Raw genomic sequence first — 24,414 nt, 5'->3', positions numbered from 1 at the left:
TTTTTCATGTTGTTTTTTATTTTCCATTTGTTTTTGTGACTTCACATGATCATCAACCTAAAGAAAACATAAAATAGCCATGGAAAATAAATAGATATAATTAAAAAACATTGGGTTGCCTCCCAACAAGCGCTTCTTTAATGTCAATAGCTTGACAGTGAGCTCTCATGGAGCCTCACAGATAATCAGAGCAAGGTTGGGACCTCCCAACACCAAACTTAGAGTTTGACTGTGGGGGCTTTGGTTGACTCTGCAGTGAGAGAAGCTTTTCATGCTTCCTCTCCATGGTTACAGAAGGAGAACCTTGTGTCTTATAATTTGCAATGTCTGCAAGCCACAGAGCTTCCTGAATAGCAAACAATTGCTCATCTGGAAAGGTTTCAGAGATCTCAGTAGGAGAGAGGGATGCTCCTGCTACTGGTTTTATCCGGGACAGGTGATCAGCTACTTGATTCTCTGTCCCTTTTCTGTCTCTTATTTCTATATCAAACTCTTGCAGAAGCAACACCCATCTTATGAGCCTGGGATTTGAATCCTGCTTTGTGAGTAGATATTTAAGAGCAGCATGGTCAGTGTACACAATCACTTTTGATCTTACTAAGTAGGATCTAAACTTGTCAATGGCATAAACCATTGCAAGTAATTCTTTTTCTGTGGTTGTGTAATTTTTCTGGGCATCATTTAAAATACTGCTAGCATAATAAATGACATGCAGAAGCTTGTTATGCCTCTGTCCCAATACTGCACCAATGGCATGGTCACTGGCATCACACATTAGTTTGAATGGTAATGTCCAGTCTGGTGCAGAAATAACTGGTGCTATGACTAGCTTAGCTTTCAGGGTCTCAAACGCCTGCAGACACTTTGTTTCAAACACAAATGGCGTGTCAGCAGCTAGCAGATTGCTCAGAGGTTTTGCAATTTTTGAAAAATCCTTTATAAACCTCCTATAGAATCCTGCATGCCCCAGAAAGCTTCTGATTGCCTTAACATTGGCAGGTGGTGGTAATTTTTCAATTACTTCAACTTTAGCTTGATCCACCTCTATTCCCTTGTTTAAAATTTTATGCCCAAGGACAATCCCTTCAGTCACCATAAAGTGACATTTTTCCCAGTTCAAAATTAGGTTGGTCTCTTGGCATCTTTTCAGAACAAGTGCTAAATGGTTAAGGCATGAGCTGAATGAGTCTCCAAATACTGAAAAGTCATCCATGAAGACTTCCAGAAACTTCTCTACCATATCAGAGAAGATAGAGAGCATGCACCTCTGAAAGGTTGCAGGTGCATTACACAGACCAAAAGGCATCCTTTTGTAGGCAAACACTCCAGAAGGACATGTGAATGCTATTTTCTCTTGGTCCTGAGGATCTACTGCAATTTGGTTGTAACCTGAATAGCCATCCAAAAAGCAGTAATATTCATGACCTACTAGTCTCTCTAGCATCTGGTCTATGAATGGTAAAGGAAAATGATCCTTCCTGGTGGCTGTATTGAGCCTTCTGTAGTCAATACACATACGCCACCCTGTAACTGTTCTTGTAGGAACCAGTTCATTCTTTTCATTATGAACCACTGTCATTCCTCCCTTCTTAGGGACAACATGGACAGGGCTCATCCAGGGGCTATCAGAAATAGGATAGATAATCCCAGCCTCTAGTAACTTAGTAACCTCTTTCTGCACCACCTCCTTCATGGCGGGATTTAGCCGCCTCTGTCGTTGAACCACTGGCTTAGTATCATCCTCCAATAGGATCATGTGCATGCATCTGGCTGGGCTAATGCCCTTAAGATCACTTATGAACCACCCAAGAGCTGTCTTGTGTGTTATTAGCACCTGAATTAGTTCTTTCTCTTCATGTGGCTCTAAAGCAGAGCTTATGATTACAGAAAAAGTGTCACCTTCTCCCAGAAATGCATATTTCAGGGATGGTGGTAGTGGTTTGAGCTCGGATTTAGGAGGTTTCTCCTCTTCCTGAGGAGTTTTTAGAGGTTCTTTTATTTCCTCTGGTTCCTCCAGATCAGGCTGAACATCTTTAAAAATGTCCTCTAGCTCTGATTCGAGACTCTCAGTCATATGGACCTCTTCCACCAGGGAGTCAATAATATCAATGCCCAGGCAGTCGTCTGATGTGTCTGGATGTTGCATAGCTTTGACAACATTCAACTTAAACTCATCCTCATTGACTCTCAGGGTTATCTCCCCTTTTTGGACGTCAATGAGGGTTCGTCCAGTTGCTAGGAATGGTCTTCCTAGAATGAGAGTTGCACTCTTGTGCTCCTCCATTTCCAGCACTACAAAGTCAGTAGGAAAGGCAAATGGCCCAACCTTGACAATCATGTCCTCAATTATGCCTGATGGGTATTTAATGGAGCCATCAGCAAGTTGAAGACAGATCCGGGTTGGTTTGACCTCTTCAGTCAAGCCAAGCTTTCTGATAGTGGATGCAGGGATTAGGTTGATACTTGCCCCAAGATCACATAGAGCTGTCTTGGTGCAGTTACCCTCTAATATGCATGGTATCATAAAGCTCCCGGGATCTTTAAGCTTTTCTGGGAAGCTTTTCAGAATGACTGCACTACATTCTTCAGTGAGGAGAACTCTTTCAGTTTCTCTCCAATCCTTCTTATGACTCAAGATATCTTTCATGAACTTGGCATAAGAGGGTATTTGCTCAAGTGCCTCTGCAAACGGAATCTTTATTTCAAGAGTCCTGAGATAGTCTGCAAAGCGGGCAAATTGCTTATCCTGCTCCTCTTTGCGGAGTTTTTTAGGATAAGGCATCTTGGCTTTGTATTCCTCAACCTTAGTTGCTGCAGGTTTATTTCCTACAGAGGTAGGTTGAGAAGCCTTCTTGAGGGATTTATTATCAGCACTTGCAGGTGTCTGATCCCTCACTGGCATTTGAAAGCCAGTGTTGGAAGCTGGAGTGGCGTTGGACGCCAACTCCTTACTTGTTCCTGGCGTTTGAACGCCAGAACTGAGCTTCCATTGGGCGTTTGACACCAACTCCTTGCCTGTTTCTAGCGTTTGAACGCCAGAGTTATTCCTCTCTGGGCTCTTACTGTCCTCAGAGGGATTTTGGATAGCCGGTTGTTCATTTCTTGGCTTCCTGCTGCCTTGAAGTGAGGTATTTAATGTTTTTCCACTTCTTAATTGAACTGCTTGGCACTCTTCTGTTATTTGTTTTGATAACTGCTGTTCTGTTTGCTTCAAATGTACTTCCATATTCAGATTAGCCATTCTTGTGTCTTGTAGTATCTCCTTGAATTCGGCCAGCTGTTTTGTTAAAAAGTCTAATTGCTGATTGAATTCTATAATTTGTTCTGCATGACTGAGTTCAGCAGTTACTGTTTTAGCCTCTTCTTTCATGGAAGATTCACTGCTTAGGTACAGATGCTGATTTCTGGCAACTATATCAATGAGCTCTTGAGCTTCTTCAATTATTTTTCTCATATGTATAGATCCACCAGCTGAGTGGTCTAGAGAAATCTAAGCTTTCTCTGTAAGCCCATAATAGAAGATGTCTAACTGCACCCATTCTGAAAACATTTCAGAGGGGCATTTTCTTAGCATCTCTCTGTATCTCCCTCAGGCATCATAAAGAGATTCATTATCTCCTTGTTTAAAGCCTTGGATGTCCAGCCTTAGCTGTGTCATCCATTTTGGAGGGAAGTATTGATTCAGGAATTTTTCTGTCAGCTGTTTCCATGTCCTTATGCTAGCTTTAGGTTGGTTATTTAACCACCTCTTAGCTTGATCTTTTACAGCAAATGGAAACAGTAATAATCTGTAGACATCCTGATCTACTTTCTTATCATGTACTGTGTCAGCAATTTGTAAAAACTATGCCAGAAACTCTGTAGGTTCTTCCTGTGGAAGACCGGAATACTGGCAACTCTGCTGCACCATGATAATGAGCTGAGGATTCAACTCAAAGCTACTGACTCCGATGGAGGGTATACAGATACTACTCCCATATGAAGCAGTAGTAGGGTTAGCATATGACCCCAGAGTCCTTCTGGACTGTTCATTTCCACTTATGTCCATGATGAAAAGAGGGAGATGATGCGGATTGCAAATTAATTTTTTTTTTTGAAAATTGAAATTAAAATAAAATAAATGAAAAATTGAGTATAATTTCGAAAATTAGAAGAAAAAGAAATAAAAAAATTGAAAACTAAATTAATTAATTAAAAAGATGTGGGTGAGGATTTTCGAAAAATGAAGAGAAAGAAAGTAGTTAGGAAGTTTTGAAATTTAAATTTTAAATTTGAAAATTAAATTTCGAATTTTAAATTTTTGAAATTTAAAATTCGAATTTTGAAATTTGAAAATTTGAATTTTGAATTTTGAAAAAGTCAACAATATAAGATAAGAATTTGAAAGAGATTTAAATTTTGAAAAGATTTGATTTTTAAGTTTGAAAATTAAATTTTGAAAATTAAATTTTGAAATTTGAAATTTTGAAATTTGAAATTTGAAATTTGAATATTAAATTTTTAATTTGGAATAAGATAAGATAAGATTTTGAAAAAGATATGATTTTTGAAATTTTAAAACTAAGATAAGATGAAACAAAAAGTTTTAAAATAAAAATCTGAATTTTTAATGGAAAATTTCGAAAATTACTTAAAATAAAGAGAAAAGATATTTTTGAATTTAATGATGAAATAGAAAAACACACAAAAGACACAAGACTTAAAATTTTTAGATCTAATGCTCCTTGTTTTCGAAAATTTTAGAGGGAGAACACTAAGGAACACCAAACTTAAAAATTTTAAGATCTAAACACAAAGAAGACTCAAGAACACTTTGAAGATTCACAAGAACAACAAGAACAACAGAAAGAACACCAAACTTAAAATTTTTAGAAAACTTCAATAAAATTTTTGAAAATTATAAAAAGATTAACAAGAAAACACCAAACTTAAAGTTTGGCACAAGATTCAATCAAAGAAAAATTATTTTTGAAAAAGATTTTAAAAAGAAGATACCCAATCACCAAGAACATCAACCAACGCTCTAGCCAATTGAGCAGTAAATGTAACACTTGTTTTAAAGAGGTATTTTTAATAACTAAAAATAATTTTTTTGAAAACTAATGTTTTAAGAAAGCACAAGTAAAACAAGAAAAGACACAGAACAAGAAAAACCAAAGATCAAACAATAAAAATAAACAAGAACAACTTGAAGATCAAGGAAGAATAAAGAACACAAATTCGAAAATTTAAGAGAAAAAGATAAGAATGCAGTTGACACCAAACTTAAAACATAACATTAAACTCACAAAAAAAATTAAAATTTAATAAAGAAAAATAATATTTTTGAAGAATTTTTTTTCTGAAAATAAATTAAAGGACTCAGATTTGATGACTCTATAGCAACAAAATAAATTATTCCTAATCTAAGCAACAAAATAAACCTTTAGTTGTTCAAACTCAAACAATCCCCAGCAACGGCGCCAAAAACTTGGTGCATGAATTGTGAATCACACTTTTCACAATTCGTACCACTAACCAGCAAGTGCAATGGGTCATCCAAGTAATACCTTATGTGAGTAAGGGTCGAATCCCACGGAGATTGTTGGTTTGAAGCAATCTCTGGTTATCTTGTAAATCTCAGTTAGGAGGTCAATTATAATTATCAGTTGACTTGCAAATGAACAAGGGAACATAAAATAAATACTTGGTATGCAGTAATGGAGAATATGTTGGAGTTTTGGAGATGCTTTGTCTTCTGAATCTCTGCTTTCTCCCTGTCTTCTTCTTCACGCACGCAAGGTTCCTCCTATGGCAAGCTGTGTGTTGGTGGATCACCGTTGTCAATGGCTACCATCCGTCCTCTCAGTGAAAAAGGTCCAGGTGCGCTGTCACCGCACGGCTAATCATCTGTCGATTCTTGATCATGTCAGAATAGGATCCATTGATCCTTTTGCGTTTGTCACTACGCCCAACACTCGCAAGTTTGAAGCTCATCACAGTCATTCAATCCCTGAATCCTACTTGGAATACCACAGATAAGGTTTAGACTTTCCGGATTCTCAAGAATGCTGCCAATGGATTCTAGCCTATACCACGAAGATTCTGATTAAGGAATCCAAGAGATATTCATTCAATCGAAAGTAGAATGAATATATCAAAGAACACCAAGTAACAATAATCACAAAATTATTAATAATAATAAATATTATACAAAAGAATTAAAAGCAAACTCAGATACAATTCCTATCCCTCTGTGTAAAATAAAATCTTAAACAACAAAGGCAAGGGAATTCTATGAAAACAACTCAACTCAAAAACTTAACTCATAAATAAGTCTAATAATCGCCCGCAGCTTCAAACTGAGTCCTCGAATCTATGTCACTGAAAGGGGGAGATTTTGGGGTGACAACAAACCACATGTTCTCGGTAGGGAATGGAAATGCCGTAAAAGTAATGAATATAATGCAAATAATTAATGTACTCAATAAAACTATTTTGTTAAACCTTTGGAAATACTTTTTATTTTTACTTTATATAATTAATTACCTTCTTTAAATTTCCAAACTTAAAACAAATCTCAATTACAACCTCAGTTCTCAGTCACCTCAATACACAAACTAATAGCACAAGAAACAGATCAACACACAAACAAATAGCAATAAGACAAACAAAACAATCACAAAGAAACAAGATAAGCAAACAAATCAAATGCAAATGCGCAAACAAGGATGATGCATGTCTAGTCCTATCGCAGGTAATGAGCTCATTTGTCAATTTCGACCCGCACCCGACGCAATCCGACTGCAAGTCAGATAAGGCATTCCAGTGGCATAACCTCTGCAAGTTTTTACTTCTTGCAGGCGCTGATTCTCCAGTTGAAGTATGTTAAACATGACTTCTACAAGCACTTGCAAGCGCTGATTCTCTAGCTAAAGCATGTGACCCTTTCTCCTGGAAGCCATTCCATACACACTGGTATCCCGGCACAATCATTCACACATAAGCCCATGGCTTAACATTTTCACATCAGTATCTTAACTATTTACTTTTTGTCACCCTCTCGTGACCTTTTAGTCATTCCATAATCACACGTGCCGTGTTTTCTTATTCCTTTCTTTCTTATTCTTAACAAACCGAATTCATTTCATAACTTAAAACAAAATCTCTCCTCAAAAGATTGAATTTAAAAAATTATACTTTTCTTAACAAATCAAATTCAAAATAGAATAAATCTTTTCCTAACTAAATAAGTCTCAAATTATTTAATTTCCTAAAACCAAATCTTTTAAAATAGCATTTCAAATAGAGTCCCAAATTTTATAAAAATCTGGCAACCCTTCGCCTAAAACTCGAGCTTAGCCACCCTTACAGGTTCCCTCTTTCTCAACAATTATCAAACAGACATTTCTCAATCAATCAGACATTCATAATTTAACAAATCAATCATACTCCATAATTCCCATATAATCTATCAATCCAACTCCAATCTCATCAATTCATAATTACTTTCCGCATATTATAGAATCCTTTCCAAAATTCAATTTAATCAACTAGTAATCCCAGAAATCAACCTTCCATAGTTCTAGTTATTTTAAACTCACTTACTCTATAGCAAAGTTACTATTTTGTTTTAAAAGTCAAATTTCAAGAAAATAATTCAATAATTTAACTTCAATCTTTTAACAGTTCTCAAACTTAATTCTAATTATTCATGAATCAACATTAACAACCATTAAAACCAAATCCAACCAGTCACAAGTCAATTTCATCAATTAACCACTCACAACAACAAAACTAGTCACATGAGACATTTATGAATTATTTGCACTTATTCACCAAACTTCAATGGCATTCATAGAATTAAACGATTAATTTTAAAAAAAAAATCTCCTACCTTGATTGGTTGGAATTGTAGAATTTAAATGCAATAATACCTTTTTTATCATTAATTCTCAGCAGCGGCAGCAACCCCCAATGTAGCTGGAGCAGTGGCAGTAGCATCGATTCCAAACACGCCTGTAGCAGTCATGACCTCAACCGTTCTAGCTGAACTCAACGATACTAAAATAAAAATATCAACTATTGAAATTAAGATAAAAACATAACAGAGAAACAGGGTGTTAAACAGAGCATGAATGGAAGCATTACAAGGTTACGAAGGGGGGTTTGGTGTCAGAACAAAGAGGAGGACGCAGCAACTTGCCATCTCGAATGACAAGCTTCAGCTGTGACAATTCCAATAAATACAATAGAGCCAGGAATATCAGAAGCAAACTAAGGGTTGTTCCAAAGCAAATAAAGTTCAAAGGTGGTGATTATGGTAGCTAGGGTGCATCTGACTCACCATTCATGATAGCAGCACCTAGAAACTCTGGCGACAGCGGCGGTAAGAGCGGCACCAGGAACCTTCGTTACCTTATTCGTCTTTCCACACAGTAGCGGCTCTCCCTATTGGTGGCTTGTATAGCAGCTGTAACCGCTGGGGTTTCGCCCGGCAATGGCTCCTCCGACGGCGACGGCTAGGGTTCCGGCAACGGCGATAGGCAGTGACGGCGAGCTTCATCCATGACGAGGAACAGCAGAACAGCGGCGTTCTTCTCCCCTTCTCCCTGGCCGTTCGCGTCTCTTCCCTTCGAAGCCCATGCCCACAGTCGCGACGGTGACAGTTCCCTCGACGGCGACCAGACCCGACGGAGCTAACAACAGCAAGGCCGTTCAATGGTGATGGAGGCACGACGAAGGCACTGCGGCGCTACCCTTCGTGCACGAGCTCTCCCTTTCCTCGCGTTCGTCTTCTCCTCTGGTACGCGATGACAGCAGCGGCTCGATGGAACGGTGGCGACGGTTCCACGGCGGTGACCTAGCTGCGACGGGGTGTGGTGGAGATGCCCCCCCCTCTTCTCCCTTCTTCCCCGTTCTCTCTTTCCCTCTTATTTCTCTGATTCACAGTGTGTGTTTTGTGTTGTTGTTTGTGAGCTATGTGTTTATGTGTATATCTGGAAGAGGGAATAGCGGTGGTAAGTGAACGTGGCTTTCAAAGGGATGAACGAGTGTGGAGAGGGGTTACATGTGTGATTTGGGTGAGAGGGGTTAGTTAGTAAAATTAGTGTTTGGAATTGGGAATTTAAGGTTTGCGTAGAATTTTAATTTAAAACCAAATTTAATCAATATAATTAATTTTAAGAACATTATTTTTTTAATTTTAATTTATTTTTAATTAAATACTCTAATTTATAATTTAAAGATAAATAAATAATTTTTTTCATAAAATTAATCAAAATTTTTAATTATGTAATTTAAATTATATATAAAACTCTTTTATTTCCAATTATTAGACATTTGAATTTTAATTAAGCAAGAACCATTAATTTTAGTAAATAAAAAATATCTAATTATAATTGAAATTTATATAAAACCGAATTAATTTAAAACTCGAAGTCTCATAACTTTTCTAAAATTAAAACCATATATATAAATATAAATAATTTATTATTTATTTTCTAAAAATATGGGTCTTACATTATCGATACTCTTTTTTATATTAACTTTTGATTTATATTTGATAAAATCCAATAGTTTATAAAAATAGGGCACATCTAATAAACACAAAATTGTTGTGCTTATTTTAGATATCTATTATATTTATTATATATTACTAATTTTACAATCAAAATGTGCTACATATCACTTTTTCATTGTAATTGAAATCAAATATTTTCCTTCAAACTTAAGAATTTTTTCCCTCCTCCTTCTAATTTTGCAACCAAAATGTGCCACATGTCACTCCCCCATTGTAATTGAAATCAAATATTTCCTTCCGAAATTAAAGAATTCTTCCCTCATTCCTACTAAGTTTACAATCAAAATGTGCCACATATCACTCTCTCATTGCAATTGAAATTAAATCTTTTTCTCCAAAATTAAAGAGTTCTCCCCTTCTCCCTCTTCCTTTCTCTATCTCTCACATTCCTTCAACCACTCTATCTCTTTTATGAATTTGGATCGTCTAAATTTTGAATTTTTACTTTAGAATATAAAGTGTAATCCCTCATCTTTGAATGGTTTCTCTCTCGTATTTTCTCTTAGTCCCACCTATGAAATAAATGGTGAGAGATCACATCTTACCCTCTAAAGTGAAATTCAAAAATTTAGAGGATCCAAATCTCTCTTTTATATATCATTATCAATGACTAATTATGAATTTGACAATCAAAATGTATAACATGACATTCTTTAATTGCATTAAAATTAAAATTGAAATAGGTTTAATTACTCTGCAGGTCTCTATAGTTTCACCGAATTTTCAATTAGGTCCTTAGACTTTTTTTCTTTTCAATTAGGTCCTGTACGTTTTTTTTTTTCAATTAAGTCCCAGTTAACGTTAAATGTTAAAAAAATATTAGTAAATTATGAAATTACTTGTATACCCTGAGTTGAAAAAAAATACAAGGAAATTATAAATATTCAATGAAATATATTCCTATAATTCCTATTTAATGATTTTACGACATGAAAGATATTCCTATAGTTCTTTTTATTTTGTCACTATCATTCTTTTGCTTATTTATATACAAATTGTACCAAAAATACCTTTTTTTTACTTTCAAAATACCTTATCTTAAGAACACATAACAAAAAGGAAGGGATAAAATGAAACATAAATAGTAGTAATCAATATATGTAAAATTCAGTTTCCATCATTCAAGTATTCATTATGATCATGTAACATTTTACATTTGTGTGGATTTATGGAATATAGTTTGTGTCTTTATCATATCATGATACACCATAGAAAATCACAAGACTCTGTAATTTGTATTATTGAAATTTAAAATCTAAAAACGAAAACCATAGAAAACGTAGTTTTTAGTGTAATACAGATAATATAGAAATCAGTTCCTGTGTTGCAGCCTCCCACACTCTGAACTAGTATAAGATTAACAATAACATTGATAATGGCCAATTTCCAAGCAAAGAAAGATTCTGAAAGAGCATACTTGAGTTCATCAGGTGTCTCAACAAGATAGTCATTTTCACCAAATACTTCAATCAAAGCATAGTAACCTGCTTTCGAAACAAAAGAAGTTGGAGTAAAATCATCTTTCTGAGATCCATTCATCTCTTTGGGATTCTTTGGGCACTTCCATATACACCTCCATATACCATCACTAAAAATAAGAAATGCATAACTATATTTAACACATTTCTATTCGCACTTTCGCAGCTTTTACATACAACACCTATATAACATATAATCTCAGATATACAGCATTTCAATCAATCATGGATGTATTGAAACCATTATGATAAAAAAAATAATGAATAATCTTACCTCAATGAAGTTAACAATGGCATTCAAGTTAGATCTCAGAGCTGACAGCGCTTCTAAAACCATTATATTGTACCTGGGGAGAAAATAAACAAAAGCAACCAAGTCTCGAAACAATTCAAAAGTAATAAAATATCTTTTTATCTTATTGAGGAATACAACAGTTTTAATCACAACTACAATCCTAATCCACATCATTTAATTGCAATAATCCATATAGAATTAGTGACATTAATTCGCATACCCAGGAGGATTCTTGGCATCTTCATTATTTTGAGATGAATCACCAACAGCAACAGAAAGATCAGGTTGATGAATCATAGTGGTGACAAGAGTAGCATCTTCCCTAAAAACAACAATGGTATTACCAGCAGCAACTAGGGTAGCACCAGCAGGAGAATTACCACAAAAGAACAAAAACTAAAAACCTTGAATCGTTGATTCAGTTTTCTCACGCTCAAATTTCACCATTTATCCAGAAAACAGAATACACGAAGGAGAATTAGGCACATTGCAGTGAAATTTAAAACCTTAAAGGCGCAAAATTGTAAAGGCTACTTAAGAGAATTTTGTAACGTGAAGTGAAAAAGGATGCGAATTGGGGATCTTTGAGAATGTTCTTCCACTCCCCTTCCCCCAAATATTCTAGCCCATGCCCTATATCATGAAACTTGCGACCATGATATATGTCTATGGTAAAATATGAATCCCATCACTACATTAAAAAAAAAGAGAAACAGAATCCTAATAAAACAGCATCATCACAGCAACAACAATCAACAATCAAGAATAAACCAAATTCATCATCAGCAAAATTAATTTATATGTCACTTTACTAATTAACAAAATCCATGTACATAAATATTCATATTGTAAAACCTAAATAAACCATTATATCAAAACAATCCAAAAATTAATTCAATAAATAGATACTCACTAATGTCATATTTTTAAAAAAATAAAATTGGCATAAACATCAAGTTTTAAATAAAACAAAACAAGCATATACATGTACAAAATTTCTTACTCAAGTAACTATACATATTATATACATACAAATCATACAACTCCTATCCCTTTTACATAATATAATATTGATGGCAAGGGGTAAGTAAATAAAAACTAAATAGCATTATCGACTAAGCGGAACGCGATACAACCTTTCGTGAGCTTTTTCATCCGTCTCCTGAAAGGATAAAGCTATAGGGGGTGAGAACCTAACTACACGGTCTCACCACAGTGTTTCAGAATTGTCATAATAAGATATTTAAAAAGAAATCTATTTTTAAACTCAATGATTATTGCTCGTCCTTTGAATCTTTTAAAAATCAACAACTAGTCATCCAAAAACCCTTTTTGAAAATCAATATTTAAATATCTAGAAATCCAAAACCTTTCTTTTCTTATAAGAAAACATTAATCAGAAACCAACCACGCAATTAATCAACACAATCATCAATTCAGCACCAAAGCTCATTCTCAAAAGTAGCACACCAAGACAAACACAGGCAAAACAGACAAGGAAAGCACAGGTTTAGGTAGCAGTTACATCAAATAGTTCAGGTAGCATACAAATACATATGATGCATGCCTGTCCTATGGCTAATGAGCTCATCTGTCGGTTATACAGCCAACTCGACAAGTCCGGTTTACTAAACCCTTGGACTGTCCCCCGAGAGTTTATGCATAGCTTTTTCTCATATATATATCAAATCGCTCAATGGGGGTACCATTCTTGGAAATTTATAAGTGCCCAGTCACCCTTACATCATAGGGTCAACAGAGTATCGAGTCTCAACCTGAAGCAAGTGGTGGCAAGCGACTGCGTCTACCCAAGAAAACTCGTGTCTCAGATAATTCAAATTCATAAGCCATATGAATAATTCATTCAACATTCATCAACATCTAAGTCATTCTCAATGTCATCATCATTCATCAATCCATATCTCATTTCCAAATTCATTCAAAGATCATATTTCAAAGTCAATCATCATCATCCTTCTTTCCATTCCGTTCATCAACAATCCCAATTCAAAACATAATTCTTTCTTTGCTAAATAAATCAATCTTAAATTATATAATGTTTAAACCAAATCTCTTTTTAATAATTACTTCAAACGAAACTTTCAATTTTATAAAATTTCGGCAGCATCTCCTTTAAAACTCGGACTGTAAGAACCAGGATTTTTCACGTAAAACCATTTTAATAAAATAATTTTAGTGCCTGGGATAAATTCAAAATTTAGAAGTTTTAATTTGAAAATATAAAGGTGAAATTTGGTTTCAGTAAATTTTTCTGAGTCAGAAAAATGTATTTTCTGTGAAAGACCAAGAACCGGCAACCGAACCGGTCGAACCGGTTTAAGCCTGTCCGGTACTGTATTTTAAGAAAAATAATATTTTGAAGATTTATTTATTGTTTTGAAAGGGATAAAAATAATTTAGAATTGAAAATTGGACACTAATCTTAAATGTTTTGTCCCAAAGTGGGCCAAACGGGTTAAAAATGCTAACGGATTGGACCGGGCCCAAGACCCAACATACTCATTAATGAGCATTTCAGCTCATTTGATGCAAAAAGAGAGAGAGGGGCGCGGTTTAGAAGAAGAGAGGAGAAGAAGCCATTGTTACTATTCACCTCCTCCTTCAAAGTTCCATAACTTTTGATTCGGAGCTCCGTTTGATGAGCCGTTTGCAGCCACGCAAAACTCTCGACGAGTTCTTCCTTTCTATTTAAATAAATTTGGTAATATTTCTCTCTTAATGCTCCAGTTTCCAGCCCTAAGTTTCTGCATTTTTGGGGTTTGGTTTTTGAGGAGATTTTGTGGTTTTGCTTGTTAGGTGATCTCTAGTAGCGAATAATGGTTGGATTTTATCCCTAATCTTGTTGGGTAAGGTAAGGTTTCACTAAATTCTTGTGTTTAGTTATTTTGTGTATCTTAGATTTTGATTTTGGTGATATATGTGTTGTTAGTTTGAGCTTTGGTATTTGTTGGAGTTAGTTGAGGCTTTGGATCAAGCTTGGTGGCTTCATTTCGGTGTTTGGTACGTTTGAAAATCGGCCAAGGTATGATTTCAGTTTCCTTTATGTAATATGTAATGTTTTTGGAAATTTAGGCTAGTTGACCCCAAGATAGGATTGGATGTTATTGGCCTATGAATAATTATTTGTGAATTGGTATATTTGTTAGTTGTATTGGATTAGTGTGGTTGATGGTGATTGTTGGGAATTATGGGTATTGATGAGTATTTATGGTGATTAGTTATATTGGTGAATAATGAGGATTATGAGTATTTAAGGTAATAAGTTAATGTAAAATGTTTGTGGGGGTTTGGAATAAAGGGCATTGATGATTATGATGTGTGATGATAATTTTTGGATGGGTAATGCTAGGTAGACAAAAAAAGCAGCCGGAACTTTCTTTATTTAGCATTCATTAATTGTCGCGACAAGTAATGAATGCTAAATAAGGAAAGTTATGGCTGTTTTTGGCTAATACTTTTTGGTTACCAAACATTTTCCTTTTTGGATATTTAATCTTGTGATTGATGTTATGTTAAGGTTGGAGGATTATTGTTGATGTGTAATATTGCTTAGAGTTGTTGGTATTGTTGATGATTGATGATGAGTTGTGGAAATGGTATTGATGAATGAGGAGAATTAGGATTGTTTGTGATGATTTTTTATCATTGGAGAATAATGATTTTGATAGTGTGGAATAGTGTAAATGGGAGATTATGGATGGTTGAGGTTGAGGAATGAGTGGTAGGAGCTTTTGTGTTGTTTTGGTATTAAAATGGATTGTGAGTAGTTTGGTTTTGAAGTGAGGGTTTTGTTGAAAGTAAGTTTTTAAGGTTTTTGGTAAAAACAGATTTTTTGTGAACTTTGACAGATCATAACTTAAGCCTCAATTTTTCAAAATTGGTTGGGATTTAGTTTAAATTAAAGTTCATTGAAAACTCTTCAAATCGATATAAAGTTTGTACAATTTGGATTTTTCTGGAGGAAGTTATGATCATTCAAAGATTGGTGTCAAAATCTGAAATTCTGCAAAGTTGCAGAATTTTGTGATTTCTGGTATGTGCGCACGCACAGCCTTGTGCGCACGTACAACCCTACAAGATTTTAAACCTATGCGTACGCATAGGCAGGGATGGGCGTGCTGTTTGCAGCGCTAGCACAGCTTGTGCGCGCACACACCAATGAGAAATTGCAACCTGTGCGTACGCACAGCCCTGTGCGCACACACACGTTGGGAAGGTCAGTCTATTGGGGGCGCTAGTACAGCTTGTGCGAGTGAACAGACTTGTGAATTTTTGTACCTATGCATACGCACACTTTAAAAATCTTCCTGGGCGTGCGCACGCACACTCCTGTGCGTACGCACAAGCCCTGTTTCTCAAATTTAAAACTTGTTTTCAACTATTTGACCTTCCCAGCAAGCTTGTAAGCTTCTGTGACACCATTTTAAGACTCTTGGACTCAATTTTGGATATTGGAACATGGAAAAGGTCCTAGGAGGTTTAATTGGATTTTTCTTTGAAAAGTTAGCAAACGGAGGTTTAGGTTTCTGGTGTAGTGAGGATGAGTTGGTTGAGAGAGAAGGAAGAGTGGTGAATATGGTGATTGCTGATAACGAAATTGAGAAATTGATGAACTAAGGAGTTCGGAATGGAACTTATGAATTGATGATGGTTGTGATGAGTATGAGTGGAAGTGTACTATGAGCAGTGGCCTCTGAGATTGAATATGTGATTATGATACATTTTGTTATCTGTCGTAGGGGCTGTGACAATCTCCCACCTACGTTCGGATGTGAGAGTTGAAGCTGGGTTTCTCACTCATATTTCTCGCAACCAGAGGAAGGTGGTAAGGCACGCTCCCTTGGAATGTTTCCCTCTGAAAGGAGAAGGTGGTAAGGTACTCATCCCTCGGAATTATTCTTCCTGAAAATGCGATTTCTCTCTGATTGCAAGGTGGTAGGGCACTAACCCACGGAATCATGCGGCAACCAGAGGAAGGTGGTAGGGCACGCTCCCTCAGAATGTTTTCCTCTAAAAGGAGAAGGTGGTAGGGCACTCATCCCTCGGAATTATTCCTCCTTATGCGCAATAGAGAGACTAATCTAGGAGTTGTCAACCGGATTTTCTGTCGGGTTTGGCATTATAACCGACATGTGATATCACAGCAAATAGGACAGCCATTCATCATGTGCATCTTCTATATGTTTGCTTGCTTTGATTACTTGAGCTTGCCTAATTGTATAACATGCCTACTTGCTTCTTGAACTACTTGTTATATATGAATATTATCTGTGTTTTACTTGTTTGCATTAATTGTGATTGTCTGGTGCTGAGGAGGTTAGGTAGGTGGTGTCGATGGGATCACACGGAGGTTAGGTTGGCAGAGGCTATGGGGTACACAGCGGTGTGTTTGGTATTAGTTAGAATTCCCCTAAGTGTAGATAACCCGGTTTATGGTTTAAGTTCTTTATTTCTTTATTTTATCCTAAGCTTGAATATTCTGTAATTGAGGTGAAGTTCTAGGATTTTCTTTGGCGTCCTGGAACCTTACATCTTACATATTGGGCACTGTTACCATACTGAGAACCTCCGGTTCTCATTCCATACTTTGTTGTTGTTTTTCAGTGCAGGTCGTAATTCACTTCAGTGAGATTGCGGATATGGTGACAGAGCGGAGTATGGTTCCTCTTTGGTTTATTTTCATTTTACTTTGTTATAGTTACTCTCATATCTCTTTGTATATTTATCTTTATGGCCTTAAGGCTTACTTGAGAGATAAGTTGTATAAGCTGTTTTAACTCCAAAACTCTGTATTTTACTATTTGAAACTAGTCGGCTTAAACTCCGCAAGCTAGGCTAGTTCCCTATGAATAATATATTCTTATATCTATATATGTTCTATTCTTTTGCCTCTATACCTTGTATCTTATGCGTTTAGTTATCGTGTGCGAACGCTTCACGTATGTAATTCTGCATTATGCGACTTTGAGCTTTAATCTTTCATCGGACTTCTAGAATATATTATTCTTTCTATATATATGTATAAACCTTAGGATTGTCGTAACCTTTGATTAACCTTTATTTTACGGCTGGAGGGAAGACTTAGGGTAATTAGGGTGTTACACGGACTCTACCACCCTTTTCGGGTCCCATCCAAACATTTCTCAAATCCTTTCTCAACCATTTCCAAATTTCAATCATTTTTCAAAATTCAACCAGTTCTAGTATCAAATTATTTTCAAACCCAACCATTTCCAAAAATAAATCTTTTTCAAAATTAAACCAGCTCAAATGTTAAATCATTTATAAAATCAAACTAATTCAAAATTAAACCGCTTCCAAAATTAATTCATTTTCATATCTCAAATCATTTCCAAAGCCGATTCATTTATATTATCAAAATAACTTCAAAACCTAGAAAAACCACTTTTCATAATAATCAAGTAAATAACTTTTCAAATCAATTTCTTATCAACAATCGTATACCACTCAAGCAATCAAGCAACCAATAATTCAGTCTAGCAAACAACCACATCCACAAGACAAACATAATCATAGAAGTATATTTTTTGCATCAATATCTATTTATAACAACTCTGTAATATAAAATAAATTTAAAAAAATCCCTACCTTAATATTAAAACTCATAGAAATCGAAACTGCAGCAACCGGAACTGCAACAGTAGCAACAACATTAACTCCCCATTATAACGACAATGACCACAACACCAAGAAAAGTGGTGGATTCAAATCGATTGGAGCGCAACGAGAATGGTACTGGAAATTCAAAGTTAAAGCAAAAGCTCATAATCAGAACAACAGAACAAAATAGAAGCAAGGCAAATTAAAGAAAGGAAAAGCCAAAAACCAGATTGGTACCAAGGTAGTATTACCAGCGGATCTGAGCAGTTCCGGAAGTGTTTCTCCGGCAACGGCGAGCTCTGGTGAAGGCTGAACAGATGTCAGAACCCTAAGACATTAACGTCGCGTAAAACTCAATCATCTATAACAGAACAGCAACAAAGAGGAGTTTTCAGAGTAAAAAGACTTACTGGACCACTAGGAAGAAAGAACAAGGACAGTAGCACCTCCAGCGGTGCTTCCCGGTGACCATGCACGGCGGCTACAACCACGGCAGCGGCTGGAAGAACGGCGGCCATGGAAGCAGCAGCAGCGGAGTCCCATCGCGTTTTCTCCCTCTCCGCGATTTCTTCCTCTCTCCTCGAAGCTCGACGGCGGCAACACCTTGAGGCGATGACGACAGATCCGGCGGCTCGGTGGCAGCGTATTCTTTCTGTTCGCGAACCTCCATGGACGGTGGCTCGGTGGCGGCGACTTATTCCTGAGCTCCCTCACGCGGCTCGCTCCCTCTCTCTCAATTGACGCTCTCTCTCTCCGGCGATGGTGGCGCCGCGGCAGCACGCAGCACGTCCCATCCTCCTTACCCGATCTCCCTTCTCCCTCGGACCCCCCTTTACCTCTCCTTTCTTCCCTGCTTCTGATTTCTCCCCTTCTTTTCTTTCTTTCTTCGATGGGTGAGGGATTTTTAGGGGTGAATGGCGGCTGTTAGGGTTAAATTAGGGTTAGGATTTTAATTTGAAAATTTTTGGGTAGTTTAGTAATTTTAATAAAATTAAGGGTAATAGAATAATTGAAAACCTATTTTAATCCAACACTAATATTTATTAAAAATACTATTTAATTATTAATTTACAAATTATTCTCAAATAAATAATTCTAATTCGATAATTATAGATAATATAATTAATTTTTTTATTCATAAAAATTAAAGTATTAATTTCTAAAATCACAATTATTTAAATCAAATCATGCAAATTTTTATTATTTTACGATTCCTAAACTTTATAATTTAAATATGAAAATTACTCAATAATTATAAAATTAGATAAAATTTCTAATTTAATTATCAAAACTTAATTTAGTTAGCTTTAATAAAATAATTGCCGAAATTAAAATCTTTAATGAATAAATAAATTAAAATTAGCTCATAATAAGATTTTTCGAAAATTCTGGGTCTTACAGTTCGAGTACAGGGAGATCAAGCAGAGGCACAACACGAGGACGGGAGGCCAGGTGCTACGAGTCTCGGCTCCATGCGGCGCAGCGACGTCAGGCGAGGCGAAGCACCGCGAGGGACGGCGATGGCTTGGACGGGTAAACGGCGCAGAAGACCTCCGAACAGAACAAAGCAGAGCAGACCAGCGCAGAGAAGGAGGCGACGGATAGCAGACCACCAAGCGTCCGTTGCAGATGACGCCAAAGATGGATGACAACGACAGACCGACGTAGGAGACGGCAGTGGACGCGATCTCTAGAGAACAACTTAGGGTGTTTTTTTTTCCTTTGGGATAAAATGCAAGGGGTGCTTTTGGTATTTTGAAAAAATTAATGTTTGTTCAGCTAGCTACTCCAATCAAATGACAAGAATATTCATTTTTTACCAAGAATATTCTATTATCTTAAATGTTATTCTTACGGCAGGGACTTAATTGGAAAAAAAATTAACCTTATAGGGACCCAATTAAAAAGAAAAAAAGTATAGGGACCTAATTAAAAATTTGGTGAAACTATAAGGACCTGCAGAGTAATTAAACCATTGAAATATACCTATATTATTATGTATCATATATTACTATCTAATTTAATAACCAAATGTGTCACATGACACTTTCTTATTAAAATTGAGAGAAAATATTTTTCTTCAAAATTAATAAACTCTTTTCCTAAATTCTCTCATCTACCTCTCTCCATTTTTCTATTTCTCTCTACCATTTTAACTCTATATATAATTTATATTTCATATTAGTAATTTGACAAATCAAAATATATCATCCGATATTTTTTTATTACAATTAAAATAAAATTTTTTCTTTCAAAATTAACAAACTCTTAGTTTCATTCTTCGCCTTTATCTTTCTCTCTCTTTTCTCTCATTCTCTATTTTTTCTACTTTTCTGTTATACAAAAAATAAAATGAACAAAATAATATAATTCAAATAAAAAAATTATTATTATATACATATTTTTTTAGTTTTTTATTTAGTTTTGAATTTTTATCACTTATATTTTTAATCTATATTTTTATTTTTTTTCAAATATTTATTACATATAATTTAGAGAAAATACTAATGTTATAATTAAAAGTTAGAATCAAGATTCAATTATTTTAAAAAATTAATTTTGAGTTAATTTTATAATTATCAATATAATTTTTTTATGCTAATATCTAATTATATTTTTATATATATAGAGAAAAAAATATTATTTTTAAATAATAAGTATAAAAATTAATTATTTTTATTTGTACAACAAATTTAACATCTAATTAAATATAAAAGTATACATGTTAAATTGTTTCAAATTTTAGATAACGAATATTAAAATTAATTATTGACATAAAATTAAATTTTTTATATAAAAATAATAACTAAAAATTTTATTATTTAATATTTTATCTACAAAATTTTTTATCTTCTTAGTTAAAATTTTTTGTTAATTTACGATTTTTTTTATAAAAATAATTTAATTTTATAAATTTTTTGTATTACTTTATATTTCCGCTGTTACGGTAAAAAATAGTAGTATCCGGGTAATCAAGCTTGACTTGTGTGCTTTAATGTTTGCTTTAATGTTTAAACTTAGTTAAAGTCCAAAGTTCTTATTTACATGGTGTATAAAACTGTAATCAAGAGACGCTAAAGAGAAACACATGATTGGATCATTGGATGGGGAGTTGATCCAAAACCAAGAAAACGACAAACAACTTGAGCATCCACCATTGTTTATAACATCTTAGAGATGGTGACCCTACACAAACACAACCAATGCAATTGCAGGCCATGGCCACAACCATGGCATCTTTTTCTCCTCCATCACGCTTCACAGCCACACCTTCTTCCTCACAACACTCCAAACCCCATCTTCTCAATGCCTTCCTCCCTCTCCGGCCCAGGCCCAGGCCCAAGAACACTCCTTTGTTGCTCTTCTCTCCCTTGAAGGCTGCTTCTGACAATGGGGTTGGAACTGCAGTGGAACTACCGCCGCCGACGGAGCAGCAGGCTGTGCCGGAGTCTCCTCCACCGGCGGCGGTAGGAACAAATGGGTCCGTTGGTGGTGCGGTGGCTGAGGAAGTGAAGTCTGTTGTGAGTGGTTTTGTGGACCCCAGATGGGTTGGAGGGACGTGGGACTTGAAGCAGTTTCAGAAAAATGGCAATACCGATTGGGATGCTGTTATCGATGCTGGTAACCTTACCAATTTTCCATTTCTTCTTAAATAATTTAGCTTCTTACTTCTCTCTCTTGTGAGTTGTGAAAACAGGACTATGCAATTGAAAATTTGAGAATGTTTCTTTCTTTTAGGGTGAAGAATGATTAATATCCGTTGTCAATTCTTCAAAAGCATAGCAGCTGGTGTTATCCTTATCTGTTAAGATATATCAATAGATGGTTAATGAAAAAAAAAAGGGTTTATCTTAGGGTCCTATTTGAATTTGATGGAAGATAAGAATAAGAGAATAGAGCAATATGTAGTTTAGGCTATGTTTGGATTGACGGTAGATAAATTAAGGATTCAACAATAGAAGGTTTAAGGTGAAAACTAAGGTGAAGTCAACTTCGCGTAAAGTTGATAGATGAGAGCCGGTAGATGAAAATTTAGTCAAATCAGTCAAATCATTTAAAGGCTCTCAACTATTAACTTCACGTGAAGTTGACTGCACCTTAGTTTTTACCTTATATTAAAAAAAACACTAAAAAGCTGAAAGAAAGTGAGAGTTTAAAATTCTCCCTTTCCATTTGGTTGCTCTTGAAAGGGCATGGTGTTCGTTCCTATGACCTTCCCCCTCTTTAATGAAGCGATTTTAAGCAACATTCTCTTCAATAACACGATGGTGCGCAACGTTGCAAATTCCATTGATATATGAAGTGTCTTTGTGCTTTGGATTTTTTTTTCTTACAGAATTTCAGCTAATGATAGGGTGTGCATGGTTTCCTTTTCTTTTCGGTTCTTGAGCTATTGACTTGTATGATTATATCATCCATACAGAGAGTCCTTTGGCTGAAAAATAATTGGGATTTCAGAGGTATCCTATTTGTGACCTGTTTATAATGGTTGTTTTTCCCCCCTTAATTTATAGTAAATTTCTACCTTTTTATTAAAATCAAGCCTCTTTTATACAACAAACATGATTTTAAGTTTACGGTACTCATAAACGTCCATTGGAATCAATTTTCCAGTAATGGGAAAGAGTGATCCTATTTGCAGTTCAGTGTGATTATTAGGTTGTGTTTCAAAGTTGATGTTTTCCTTAGCTTCAATTTTTATTCCTGTGAAAGAGGAGGAACATATGAATGGCTGGTGCAAGGATTTCTTCAACTAAGTATATATTTCTGATCTGTAATTATTTTCAGAGGCTAGGAGGAGAAAATGGCTTGAGGATAATCCAGAATCATCCAACAACGAGAATCCTGTAGTTTTCGACACCTCCATCATACCTTGGTGGGCATGGATGAAAAGGTTCCATCTCCCTGAAGCTGAATTACTCAATGGTTTGTCCTGCTTTGTATTCTAAAACATTACTTAAGAATCAAAGGTTGAGGCGCTGCTATATATTGCATATCGAATAGGAATGAAACAATGAATTTGGATTGCATTATGCTATTTGGAAAGATAATCAAAGAATAACGCAGAAAGCATGTAATAGAATAATGAATAAGTCGTTTATTAGCAGGATAAAAGCCATCATCACTGACGTGTATTTGTTTTCTTTTCGAGGGTGACGCAGGTCGTGCTGCAATGGTAGGATTCTTTATGGCCTATCTGGTTGATAGTTTGACAGGAGTAGGTCTAGTTGATCAAATGAACAACTTCGTTTGCAAAACTCTTCTGTTTGTAGCAGTGGTGGGAGTTCTTCTGATCCGAAAGAACGAGGATGTCGAAACTCTTAAGAAGCTTTGGGAGGAGACAACATTTTATGACAAACAATGGCAAGCAACTTGGCAGGAGGATGAGAACTCAAGCACTTCCAAAAAAGAGTAGTTGAATTAGTGTTTCCTAGTTCTTCCTACCCTCATCTGTCTCTTAATATATTGCTCCATAGAGACTAGTCAAAAACAATGGCAGGAATATGAATTTGACATTGTATTAAATTCTAACTCTCATATTAGTGCAGAAGAATTACCCATATAGATTTTGTACGTTCGGAATGCAAGAATTTTTTGTTGTGTCCTTGAAATTGTTATCAGACTGAGAAGTTCACTTCATTCGGTTCCTAGAAAGTAATAAGTGCTGAGGCAAATTCTTCAATGGACCATTAAATTTGTGAGTTATATAGCAAAATTCTTCAATTTTAAGCATATTTTATCATGTAAACAATTTAGATTTAAGTTCCATGTAATCAATAAACTTACAAGGGCCATTGAAGAATTAACCATAGTTTGGAATTTCCAGCTACAGTATTTATATTTGGATAAAAAAATTTGTAGAGAAAAAGTTTTTAAGCATTTAATATCATTCAAAAAACTTTTTGGTTCTCTCTTGAATCAGTTGTCAAGTCATAACCCCAATACTTCAAAAATCAAATCAAATGGAATAGATGCACATCATTGAGAACCCATTTTTTTTAAACCCCATAAACAATTATGTATTAAGTTGCATTCGAAGTAAAACAAAAAATAATGAGTAAAGTGACAATTTTTTTTTTTTTGATGACTGAGAAAGAAAATTCCAAGAGCAATTAAGTTGGAGAGGACATCTCCTTCCTAATTATCTCTTGAACAACAAGACTAGGAACAAGATATTCTATATAAGGGAGACTATGACGTGTCGCTGTCCTGGCTAGAAGATCAGCATCTGTATTTGCTGTTCCCTGGATCAAGTGCACATGAATTATCCAATTCCGTTGCATCATCTCAGCAATCTTCAGAAGAATATCATTATAATCCCTTCGCATCCCCGCAAAACCTTTGGTGATTAAAAGATAAGTCTCTAAGCAATCTGTTTCACAAATAATCTCCTTATTTCCACAATCCTAGGCCAAACACAGACCCCCTCCAAATGG

General features: G+C 35.4%; 1 protein-coding gene across 1 annotated transcript; it reads left to right on the top strand.

Moving 5' to 3' along the window:
• Positions 1–20,990: 20,990 nt before the first annotated feature.
• Positions 20,991–23,589, top strand: LOC107629168 (light-harvesting complex-like protein 3 isotype 2, chloroplastic). Its single transcript, XM_016331885.2, has 3 exons — positions 20,991–21,598; positions 22,766–22,903; positions 23,140–23,589. The coding sequence occupies exons 1-3, from the start codon at positions 21,181–21,183 to the stop codon at positions 23,391–23,393; spliced, it is 810 nt and encodes a 269-aa protein (XP_016187371.1). The 5' UTR covers positions 20,991–21,180; the 3' UTR covers positions 23,394–23,589.
• Positions 23,590–24,414: the final 825 nt, after the last annotated feature.

The sequence above is a fragment of the Arachis ipaensis genome, chromosome B1, assembly GCF_059453495.1.
Source record: "Arachis ipaensis isolate K30076 ecotype BB chromosome B1, ASM5945349v1, whole genome shotgun sequence".
NCBI lineage: Eukaryota > Viridiplantae > Streptophyta > Magnoliopsida > Fabales > Fabaceae > Arachis > Arachis ipaensis.
Note: the sequence above shows the minus strand (reverse complement) of the source record. Positions and strands in the feature narration are given on the sequence as shown.